A 12078-nucleotide genomic window follows, 5' to 3' on the forward strand; every position below is an offset into this window, starting at 1 on the left:
TGACCCATTCAAGAAGAGTAGAAAGACTATTCCAAGGACACTTCTGAAACTGGATTGTTGTCTTTTCCTTTAGCAGAGGACTGCTTGCTCTCTTTGCATCTGAACGTGTCTGCATTAACAGAGGGAGCTATTGGAGCTCCTGCCGTTGAATCTGTAAATACAGGAACGCTCTATTATGATTTAATCACTTTATAATGGTTTATCAGACATTTTAAAAGCAGGCATTTCGTTTGGAAGTTGAATATTAATGAATGAAGATGAAATTCACAGAGGGGCTATAGCTGTATATTTCCTCTCCATCCCCGCTCCCAGAAGAGCTGCGATGTTTGCTGGCTGAAAATGAAATGTGGATCCAAACAATTCAGTTAATGTGGGAATATCGTCTGGACGAAGCTCGGAAGGAATGGGAACAGCAATATGCTACAGTTACTCAGGTAAGCTTTCTTTAAAGGGCAATATGAGCTATGCTGTAGTTCCTTCCCAGTCTTCCTTTGGCTGCCATGGCTTGTTTTAAAAGATCCAATACTACTTCTCCGAGGCTGCCCCAGTGGGTGCTCCACCTCAGGTATTTTGGCACCCCTGCGCTCCTAGCTGGAAGATTTTGAGCAGTGCTTAGTGGGGCTGTCTGCACATGTGCAGAGAGCCTTAGGGAGAGCGAGAGCACAGCACATGCACGAGTCCCAGTTCCCCTCAGTTCCTTTTTTACTGCCTCCTGCACAGGTCGGAACCACAGTGCGCTCTGCATTCCCTCCCCTCAGGGCTCACCTTAGCCTTTCCCGCCTACCTTTCAGTCTGTTTGAAGGCTAGAACAGCTTCCTTATTACCCTGACAAAGAGGAAGAAAAAACTTTTTTCTGCCTTCTAACAGCAAAGCCGCAAACAAGCAGAGCTCCTCCGCTTTCACTTGTGCTTAGGGCAGGGCTGAGCAAACTTTTTACATTGGGCCCTACTTTTCATCCTGGCAATTAGCAGGACCCCCCAACTTGTCTAATGTAATCCAAACTGGCGGAAGTTTTTTGGTCAGTCACATGGAGGAAAAACTCCCTTTTGGTCTGTGTAATTGAGTAAGTCTGTAGAATGTAAAAATGTTGTTAACTGGTGTGTATAAATGTGACTACGCAGACATAAAACAGGAATGTATTTCAACATTTTTAAGGGGAGGGATGAGCCTGAGACCCAGCAGCTGATTGTGCTGCATGCCCTGGCCCCCACCCTTTGATCACCCCTGGCTTCGTGGAAATTCCTGCAGGGGCCTTTCCCCTACATGTCGGGAGCACGTTTCATTTTTTTCTTTCCTTGCACCTGAGGAAACTGCTTCACACTGGTCCCCTCTTCCTCAGGCTCAGAGCAGCTCCTGAGCCATATACTTTACAGCTCTTGCCTGCCTATTTTACCAGATTAGAGCCTTTTTATTTCCCTGAAGGGCTGGTGGGGGGGGGTCACAAAGTACAAGGGGCATTCTTGAGTGAGTTTTTGCCTCAGTGTTTATGCAGCACAGCAGTTATTTCACCTCAGGGCTTTACTGCTTCTGTGTTTTCTCTGCATCCCATTTTGTATTATTCACAGGGCGATGTCAGATAAAGCAGCTGCCGCTACTCCAGCTGCGGGCTCTGCATCCTTAGAATAACCTATAAGAGTGAATGCAGATGCTGACAGGGAATCCCCCTCAGCCAAGCCCGGGCGATCCCATAATAGCAAGCCAGCTCCACCTCCCATGGGGTGGTGAACAAGAGCTTGCCGGAGTTCCGTCTCCTGCTGCGCCCTGAGGGTTGCAAGACCAGGCTGTAAGACCAAAACTAGCAGGCAAGCCCGAGCCCAACGTGGCTCAGAAGTCTAAAGCTGTGGCCTTGCTGGCACAAACACTGTGCTCTGCCACTGGCAAAAACGGCGGTCAATCAGAGCCCCGTGCTTGACCCCGTCAGTTTGTGCTCCTGCCCTGCCTCAGGACACAGTAAAGGGTCCACAGCCACAGTACCACCTGACACCTGTGCCTCATGCGTCCCCTTTTACCTTCTGGGACCAGTTATGGGCAACCTCAGTACCATCCCCTTCTCTCTTTGGTCCTGATGGCTTGCCAAACATGACAGCTCCCATACCTTCCCTACACGGGGAGGAGGAGGTAGCGTGTCTGTCGAACACTGTCTCACCTAGGCGCACCATCCCTACGAAAGGGGCACACCAGACACAGTGCGTGCTGGCTACCACCTGTTATGTCCTTGCCTCTCTCCTGGCCCTCCTGGGCACCTCTCAGAATGCACCAGCAGCACCCACAATTCCAATGTGCTGTTCAGCCCTTTCCGAGGCACGCTTCAGTGACGTCTTTGGATGTGCCTGAAGATCAAACTGAAGTCAGACCAGTCCCTCAGTGATGCCTCCTACGATTCATTGCACGCTCCGCTGCAGCTCTCCTCTTTGGAAGATAAATGCTACTGTCTCCCTCCACAGGCGGTGACTCCAGATTATTTCAAGACCCCTTTTAGAAGGATGGCTGGCGTGCTAGAGATTCCACTAATGTTGGAGCCCGATACCCAGCATAAACTGATTGGCAGACTCCGTGCTGCGCCTTCAGTAAAATAGCCACTGCCCATGGATCCTGCCCTTATGAATCTGGCCAAGCACGTGTGGCAGACGCCAGCTATTGTTTTGCCAGTGGGCAAGAGGGCAGACAAGAAATATTATGTTGCTTCACAGGGTGTAGAGTTCCTTCTCTCTCACTCTCACTCATATTGTGGATGCCGCCAACCAGAGGGCTAAACAGCTTTTAACTAAATCCCCTCCTGACAAGGAGTGGAAGCAACTGGGTAGCACAGGTAGAAAGACCTACTCCTCTGCTTCCCTCCAGTTGCATGTATCAAACTGTACAGCACTGCTGGCAAAGTACACACACCACCTACGTGAACAAATGTCTACCTTTGTTAAATACATTCTGGATCATAGGAAAGAGAAATTTACAGCCAGCACAAATGAGGGCTCGCTCATAGTGAGGACAGCCCTACAGGCCTCCCTCAACTCCACTGACACCGCCATCCATTCCCTAGCGGTAGCAGTAGTTGTTAAGAGAGCAGCTTGGCTTCACCTGTCTGGCTTCCCTAAGAAGTTGAATAGTAACAGAGCTGTTGCTGTGTTAGTCTGTAACAAAACAAACCAGCAGTCCTGTAGCACTTTATTTTGTTAGTCTTTGAAGTGCTACAGGACTGCTGTTTTGTTTCCCTAAGGTGGTTCAGATAAGGGTTGAGGAACTCCATTTTGAGTGTCCAAAACTCTTTGCAGAGTCCACAGACACTTCGTTGCGCACCCTGAAAGACCCTTTGCATGCTGAGCATTCAGGTCACTGTGCAAAACCAAAAACTGAATAAGAATTATACTCAGGCGTACAGTCCTGTGTTCTTTACACAGCACAGGCAGTATGACCAGAGAAGGCAGCAATGCCAGAACAAGTGACAGCAAACCTCCAATCTGGACCATGTCCCAGTCATCTAACAATCAACAATCAATTTGAAGGTCAGGTCGGGAGCCATGAACCTTGTCTTTCCCCTCCTATCCTTTGTCCACACCCCAACTAGCGCCATTTTACCACCAATGGTGCCTCATGACTACCAACAAGTGGGTTTTGAACATCATAAAGAATGGGTGTTGTATTCCATTCCTCTCCTTCCCAAAACCCCACCCACCCATTTCTGCAAGGACACACAATGACTGTCAACTGATAAGGGCTACATAGAGAGCTGTGTTTTGGATATATATTTATATTTTATAGTGTATTTTCAAAATTTGCTCACAATTATCTAGCTAATCAGTGTATCATCTTGTTCCCATTTCATCTATTTTTCCCTGTTCTTCCTGTTCACTGTTGCAGCCCCTTTTTATGTCTAAAATTAGACTGACAATATGTTTGTACAGTGCCTCTCTCTATAGGACTCTTATTCTGACTGAGTCCTCTGAAACTACTGCAACACAAATAATGAATAACAGTGAAAGTTACACCCATGCCAATTAACTGATAGTAGGCCAGGGGCAGGTCCCGCAGAAGAGTACGCTCATTTTTACTCCGTATTTTATTTCATGATGTAAGACAGCATCAATAGGCGAAAACGCCTATGAACAACAGTCTGACTCTCTCAACCCACCCCCCCACCAACAACAACAAAAGAAGAACAACTCTATGTGGACTCCCCCTGAGGGTCGCAGTGAAAGTCTGGACTTCTATGTACAGTGCTTCCGCAACCGTGCTCAGGCTGACATTATGCACAAACAATGCCAGGCCAGGACTCTATTAGGGTTTTAAAAAGAGCTTGATAAATTTTTGCAGGTTAGGTCCATAAATGGCTATTAGCCAGGGATAAAGTATGGTGCCCTAGCCTTCAGAACAAGGGCAGGAGATGGATGGCAGGAGATAAATCACTTGATCATTGTCTTCTGTTCTCCTTCTCTGGGGCACCTGGCATTGGCCACCGTCGGCAGATGGGATGCTGGGCTGGATGGACCTTTGGTCTGACCCAGTATAGCCATTCTTATGTTCTTATGTTCTTAATGCCAAATGAGAGACAATCTCAACTATGCTGAATGCCATGCTGTCCAGAGTCTCAAAAATAACCCAGACATCATAATCAAACCAGCTGAGAAAGGGGGTGCTGTTGTCATCCTGAATAAGTCAGACTATGAACAGGAGGCAGCCAGACAACTCTCCAACACCACATTTTACAGACCTCTCTCCGCTGATCCCACTTTGGAATTCCAAAGGAAATTACAACAACTACTGAGGGAACTCCCTGCTGTTACTTGGGACCTCATTCACTCAGACACACCATCTGAGCCGCAGCCTGGATTCTATTTACTTCCCAAAATCCACAAACCACCCTGGATGCCCTATCATTTCAGGTATTGGCACCCTTACCACCGGACTATCCAGTTACGTGGACTCCCTCCTCAAACCCTATGCCACCAACTCTCCCAGCTATATCTGAGATACCACCGACTTCCTGAGGAAATTACAAAACATCGGAAAAATTCCTGATAACGCCATCCTTGCCACAATGGATGTAGAGGCTCTGTACACTAATATTCCACATAAAGACGGATTACAAGCAATCAGGAATACCATCCCTGATGCCACCACAGCCAATCTGGTGTCTGACCTCTGTAACTTTGTTCTTGCACACAATCATTTCCGTTTTGGGGACAATTTATACCTCCAGATTAGTGGAACTGCTATGGGCACCCGCATGGTCCGACAATATGCTAATATATTTATGGCTGACCTGGAACAACGATTCCTCAGCTCTCGTCCCCTATTACCACTCTTCTACTTAAGATACATTGATGACATCTTTATGATTTGGACCCATGGTACAGAGGCTCTAGAAGAATTCCACAGAGACTTTAACAATCTACACCCCACCATCAACTTATGCCTCAATTACAACATGCAAGAGATACATTTCCTGGACACTACAGTATTAATCAAGGATGGCCTGATCAGTACCACACTGTACCGAAAACCTACTGATCGCTACTTATCTACACCCTTCTAGTTTCCGTCCTGCACACGTGACTAGATCCATTGTTTACAGTCAAGCTCTTAAGTACAATTGCATTTGCTCTAATCCAACTGACAGAGACCAAAAACTACAAGAACTTTACCAAATATTCATAATCCTGAATTACCCACCAGGAGAAGTAAAAAAACAAATTGACAGGGCCAGACGAATACCCAGAGACCAGCTACTCCAAGATCGGCCCAAAAAAGCCAAGAACAGAACACCACTGGTCATCACCTACAGCCCCCAACTCAGAGCACTGCAACGAATTATTAAAGACCTACAACCTATCCTTAATCAGGATGCTACACTCCAGAAGGCCCTGCGTGACATGCCTGTTCTCTCCTACAGACAACCTCCCAACCTCATGAGGATCCTCACTAACAGCCACAGTCTATACCCCAGGAACACCAGTCCCGGAACCTTTCCCTGCAACAAAGCCCGCTGCCAGCTTTGTCCACATATCTTCTCTGGAAATACCATCACTGGACCTAACCAGGTTACTCACAGAATCACGGGCACTTTCTCATACTCCTCTACTAACATCATATACACCATCATGTGCCAACAATGCCCAGATGCTTTGTATATTGGACAGACTTCAAACTCCCTTAGACAACGGGCACAAAACCGACATCAAAACACTCCAGATCCACAAACTAGTTAGTCAATATTTTAATGGAATGGGGCATTCTGTCAATGACCTAAAGGTATGTGTGTTACTGAAGAAGAATTATCGCACCGTTCTGGAAAGAGAAGCAGCTGAGCTGGCTTTTATATTCAAATTCGGCACATTAACACATGGTTTAAATCATGATGGGAACTTTCTGAGTCACTATAGGGGCTCGTCTGCATACTTGGCTCAATCTAATTCTTGACCTTCCCCTCCCCACCCCTCCAATCTCTGATTTGCTCACCTTGATTATCTTTTTCTGATTCGTCCTCCTTGCTTACTGTTTTTGGTTCTCTGTGTCTTAAATATTGAGTCTGTTCTGGTCTGGCTGTGGTCTGAAGAAGTGGGTCTGTCCCACGAAAGCTCACCTAATAAACTATTTTGCTAGTCTTTAAAGTGCTACTTGACAGCTTTTTGTTTTAATCCTCAAGTATTATGTGTTTAAACAACTGCATCTTTCTAAACTCGTTAAAGCTGAAATCAGGTCAGTAATAATCTAAACAACATGAATTGTAATTGAATCACTGATCAAACTAATCATTTTCCCACGTGCTTTCATAGCTGCACCTTTGTAATATTTGTACTTCTTTTTTTAACAGCTCGATTGTGTGACCTGTTGTTATCTATTGTTTAGACTTGTGAGTGTTGCATTTAGATGTTTTTCAGGGTGTCCTCAAACAGCCCATTTTATCATCTCCTTAACCAAAGTGACTAAAAGTAAAGCAGTCTTCCATGTAAATTATCAGCCATCATTTAGCACTTTCCAACACGTGGCACTAAAATAACGTGACTCTCAACTCTTGAGCAGGAAAGACGGCTGATGGAGACATTCCCATATCTCTTGAATATCAATGAAGATCCTCAGCTCTCCGGGGTTCTCAAACACTTCATCCAGGATGGTATTCCATTGTATTTGTTTTGTATTCGAGCATTGTGCTGCACAAATGTATCTAGTTCATAGGAATGCTTCTTACTCTACCTTCATCATAACACAAATACTATTGTGCTAATATATGCTCTTTAGTATCACGTTGTTCAGCCACGCGTATATTAATGAGGTTGTCATGTTTTTTCTGGGTCTAACAGTGGTTCTCAACCTTTTCCAGACGGGGAGCCATTTTGACAATTCAGGAAGACTTGGTGACCCAAGACAGTTCAAAAATGGGGGAGGGGGAACAGTGCTGTAACTCAGGCAAGAATATAAAATTAAGCCCCCTCATGTTTATATATTCATAGCAGTTATTTCATGGAAAAGGGGACAATACATTAAAATAATAACACTACATTTATTATGCTTAATTATTTTATTATTATAGTTGATCTGAGTTGTGGTTGGAGGAAAGACCCTCATCTCCAAACTGCTCCCCCCACTCCTCCAATTTAAACCCCAGGCTCAGGGGCTGGGGGGGCTGCACTCTGAGGCTGTGGGAGTTGGGAGACTGGGGGGAGTCATGCTCAAGGGCTGGGGGGGGGTTGGGGGCTGGGGGAGTCGCACTCAGGGTCTTGTGGAAGTTACTTTAAAGGGACTGAGGGTCACACTCAGGGGCTGGGAGGCCTGGGGTCACATTTGGGCTGGGAGGAGCTGGGAGGGTCACATTCAGGGGCTTGGGGAGAGAGACAAACAAAAAAACGAAAACTAAGAAATCAGCTACATGGAGCAGAAGGGGGGCAAAAGGGGGGATGGTGCAGGGGTGTGAAAATTACTGCAAGAGTCTACTAAGTGGCTTGCCTGGGATGACTATGAATATCAAATGTGGAGGAGCTGTCTTTGTAATGCATAATTGCTTCTCTGTTAATAGAGAACTGCTGGGTGTGGCAGTGTTAAGGAGCTGCAAATGGCTTCTTTAAGAGCCACATGCAGCTCTGAGCTGCTAGCGACCCTGAACAAATCTAATCATGACCCATGTTTGGGTCTCTACCCATAGGTTGGGAATCCCTGGTCTAAGATGTCCTTTTCCACTATCAAACGTCTGAGCCTTTTGTTGGCTAATATGGCCAATCTCACTAAAAGGATTCAAGTTAGAGGAATATTTTGGGGTATTAAAATACAATAGAAACCTAACTGGTTAAAATAATCTTAGAGTTGCTGTCTGGCAGCTAGAAGTAGGCTCTTGCAACATTGCAAGTTGAAGTATTGATGTCTAATCCAGCTTCCACAATTTGTCATCTGACTCTCTGGCTAGTTCTTTTCTGTTGCCTCTGGAACACTGGTTTTCCCACGAGCAATGTTTTCTTTTCATCACTGCAAGGAACTGCAGTTTGGAGTACTGGTTCGACTAGTGAGGATTGGGTAGCTCATAGACCAGCTAGGTTGTTGTGCATGTGACTAAACATCTTCAGGGTCAGGACCTGCTCAATTTCTAAATGCTGGAAAATGCCTTCATTATTTGTGCATGAAAAATCAGAGGCCATGCGTAGAACTTTTCATATAAATCGAGACCCAGAATACATCAGTACATTAAATGTATATTTAATATTCATGTAACCTTTCTATTAATGTCAGGTGCCTGCCAGAAGGACCAGGTTCAGCTCCTGGGGGGGTTTCCTGTCAAGGATACAACCAGCTGGCTCGAGCCCCCACCCAGTGGCCTGGGACAATTTCACCCCACTTGCTGGGTGCCTGTAAGGCGGTTCTTCCCCACCTCGCAAGCACAGAGTCTAAGACAGAAACAGCTTATTTAATGACCATAACCTACCCCAAATTTACAGTGACAGCTGCAGGATATCTAAGCAAAGAAGAGACAAACCCCTTTAACAAGATACCATCCCCATATGCTATAGACCCAAGCCTCTTGCTGAGGCTCTTGGCCCTTTACCCCACACACAGTTACAGGGTGTACCTCCCGCGGTGCAGTCCCAAACCCAGAGCCCACAAATACATCACCAGGGCAGTACTAGCTGTCCACTTGTCTGCAGCATTCCCTTGCGGCCACTTGCTGGCCACTGGCTACTCCTACCGGCTGCCTGCCGGTTGCCATCGTCCACTGCTCCTCCCAGCGGCTGCCCACCAGTCACCATTGTCTGCCCCTGCTCCTACCGGCCGCCCGCCGGTCGCCACTCCCTTACTGATCACACTGCTGGGGATCGTCCTGAGGCAGAACACTGTGATTGCAGCTCTGTGTGGCCTCAGCTGCCGCTTTGTGATTTCAGCTCTTAATATCTCCAGTGTGAGGTTTCACAAACACCCTCGAATCCAGCTCTATCTTTCAATAGGTGGGGAGGACTAGTGAAGCCAGGCTTATAGCTATACGGCCAAGGCATAGGCAGGACCAAGACACTCAGCAAGCTGGCTCAACTAGTACCCCTCCTTTCCCTCTTTACAATGCTTTAAACCAGGGAGCCCTGTGTAATGAATGTCTTATGCAACTACGGCGACTGCCCTATCCCCCACAATAACCCAGAGCATTGGTGAGATCTCACAACTCCCACACTGAGTGTCAGCTTAAATTGTGATTTTACAACAACATGTTTACAATAGACCAAATCTCATGGCTTACTTGCTACCCATTTGGCTTTGCCTGAAAGGTATCACACATGCACACCTTTGCATTCTCATGCAGATGACCTCTGGGAGACACATTCCTCCCAGCCTCAGTATCACACATGCAGCCCTTTGCATTCTCATGCAAATGATCTCTGGGAGACACATTCCTCCCAGCCTTCAGTAGCATTGTGTTCCTGCTGCCACATTCCGTACATTCCGATAACGGCAGTCATATGACAGGTCTATCAGCCAAGCATGACTCATCAGATTCACATAGGAGAAAAAAAGTTTGAAATGCTAATGCAGTTGTTTTAGCAGAGTGTATAACTTTTGCTACTGAGAGCATGTCACTTATGCCAGAAAATTTTAATTCTTTCAGGTTTGTGTGATGTTGGTCAGTCAGCCTCAAACGCAATAACTCTGAAAGGTCTAGGGTAAGTATACATACATTGGTAAGAGAAAAGCCACAGGAGTCTGTCTTGGCTATTTTAACAAGAACCTTTTTAATGATGAATGGAGGAAAAATAGGCAAAAGGGAAACTCACTGAGTATATTTATTACATGTTGTTTCTGAAACTTTTACTTTTCAAAACTGTAACAAGTGTAGAGTTAAATTGCAATGTTTAATTCAAAGTTCAGTCGTTAAACTAAAAACTTGCACAAGAATTTCAAAAATATAGATTTTTTTCTTGTTTTGGGGACTAGTCCTGGTGAGCTAGAGAGATAAGGTGGGTGAAGTAGTATCTTTTATTAGGCTGACTTCTGTTGGTAAGAGAGACGGGCTTCCGAGCTCGTGCAGACCTCATGTTTTCAAGGCCAGCTGCCTAAATGACTACATCATAACTCACCAAGCTGCCTGCGTGCTTTTGATATGGGATACCTAACACAGGACAAAACATGAGCGAGACAAACTTTCTTTTTTTAACACCAAGACCATTAGATCTGATCTGAATAGGCAACATTGAGGCAGCATGTAAAATGTCAGCAATGCATCTACATTATGCTTCTTCCATTGCTAAAGCTGATAGAGTTGAACTGATTTTAGAGACTGTGTGACATGTTTTACAAAACCTTAGCTTGTGAGTTCTTCACGGTATTTATTTGACTTTAAATGGATTTACAGTCAGGCCTGTCCTACACCCTAGGTGTCCTTGCCGTCAAAAACACACATTACAGATCTACAACAGCAGTGCATTCTTCCCCTATAGCTGGCCCTGCAGTAGCAGATCACATCACAAACTGAATCAGCATCTCCTCACCACTCACCCAAATTCCCAAATTAAATCCCCACCCATGGCCACCTCTCTTGGCCAATGGCTGTTCAACAGAAATAGGCACTGCAGCTTTCTTTAAAGGTCTACAGATTTGAGCTACTTTGGATCAAGTTAAGGGAGTGGAATCCCAAGGGCCCTCACAGAAAGCCCTGCCAGCAGTGTCTTCTGCTCTTATTCCATGGGAGCTTCAGCTTTGGTGCCTCTGTTGATCTCAAGAATGGGGTGTGTCCTTGAGAGGAGAAGCTGTTTCTCTCAGGTGGGGTGATGTTGACAGTGCCTGTCTAGCACATTGTAGGAGCTACTGTAATACAAGTAAAAGATTATCTTCCAAATGAAAATAAATGCTTTTTTCAGGATTTTGAGATGGGAAATGTTTACTTGTAGCTCGATTCTTAAGAGATCCATGAATTGCAAGAAGTATTTTATTTTTCAGCATTTTGGATAAGCATGCTACATTCACAAACACTAATGGCAAAGTGACCATAACACCATGGGAAAAGTGCAAAGTTGTTGTCAATGGGGTACCCATCAGTGCGAAAACTAAACTGCAGCATTTGGTAAGTTTTCCTGGAGAATGAAAGAATCAGGAACGGGGATTGCAGATCAGAAAGATTCTTACAAATTCTATCCTGAAATCAGTTCTCGAAGCAGAGATAACATGATAGAAAATTACTGTAATGTTTAAGAAACAGGTTAATTTAATAAACAGGGGTAAAAATGTGTTTTTAAAAAAGACAGGTACAGGCTGAATCATTAAAAACTGAGACTTTATGGTGCGAAAATATCTCTGGTCCAGCTGGGCCATGGATCTTCCTTGACTGGGGAGCCTGAATAGTCAGGTGGAAGAAGTACTGTACTGGGAGTCCTGCTGTGGCTGGGAGTCCTACCAGGGCCAACTGCAAGCAGAGCTAAGCTCTCCTATGGAGCTGGCAGCTGCGGCTGGGAGCAGAGCCAGGTAGTGGGGGCCAGAACTGACTTCCCCTGGTCCTGCAAACTCCCTTGTTAGGAAAAGGTCAGGTTTCAAGAGTGTTGACCCAGGGAGGTTCAAGCTATACCAATTTCTGCAATCCTTTCTAGCCTGAGTAATCTCTGTCCAGAATATAGAAGCAGC

General features: G+C 45.5%; 1 protein-coding gene across 1 annotated transcript in view; it reads left to right on the forward strand.

Moving 5' to 3' along the window:
• The window catches only part of LOC142010150 (kinesin-like protein KIF28), a 72748-nt gene that overhangs the window by 34596 nt on the left and 26074 nt on the right, over window positions 1–12078 (forward strand). The window contains exons 10-13 of the mRNA XM_074988412.1: window positions 313–433; window positions 7011–7108; window positions 10073–10127; window positions 11401–11524. Coding sequence (XP_074844513.1) covers window positions 313–433; window positions 7011–7108; window positions 10073–10127; window positions 11401–11524 — 398 coding nt within the window. The remainder of the gene's footprint in view (window positions 1–312; window positions 434–7010; window positions 7109–10072; window positions 10128–11400; window positions 11525–12078) is intronic.

Source organism: Carettochelys insculpta, chromosome 3, assembly GCF_033958435.1.
Source record: "Carettochelys insculpta isolate YL-2023 chromosome 3, ASM3395843v1, whole genome shotgun sequence".
NCBI lineage: Eukaryota > Metazoa > Chordata > Testudines > Carettochelyidae > Carettochelys > Carettochelys insculpta.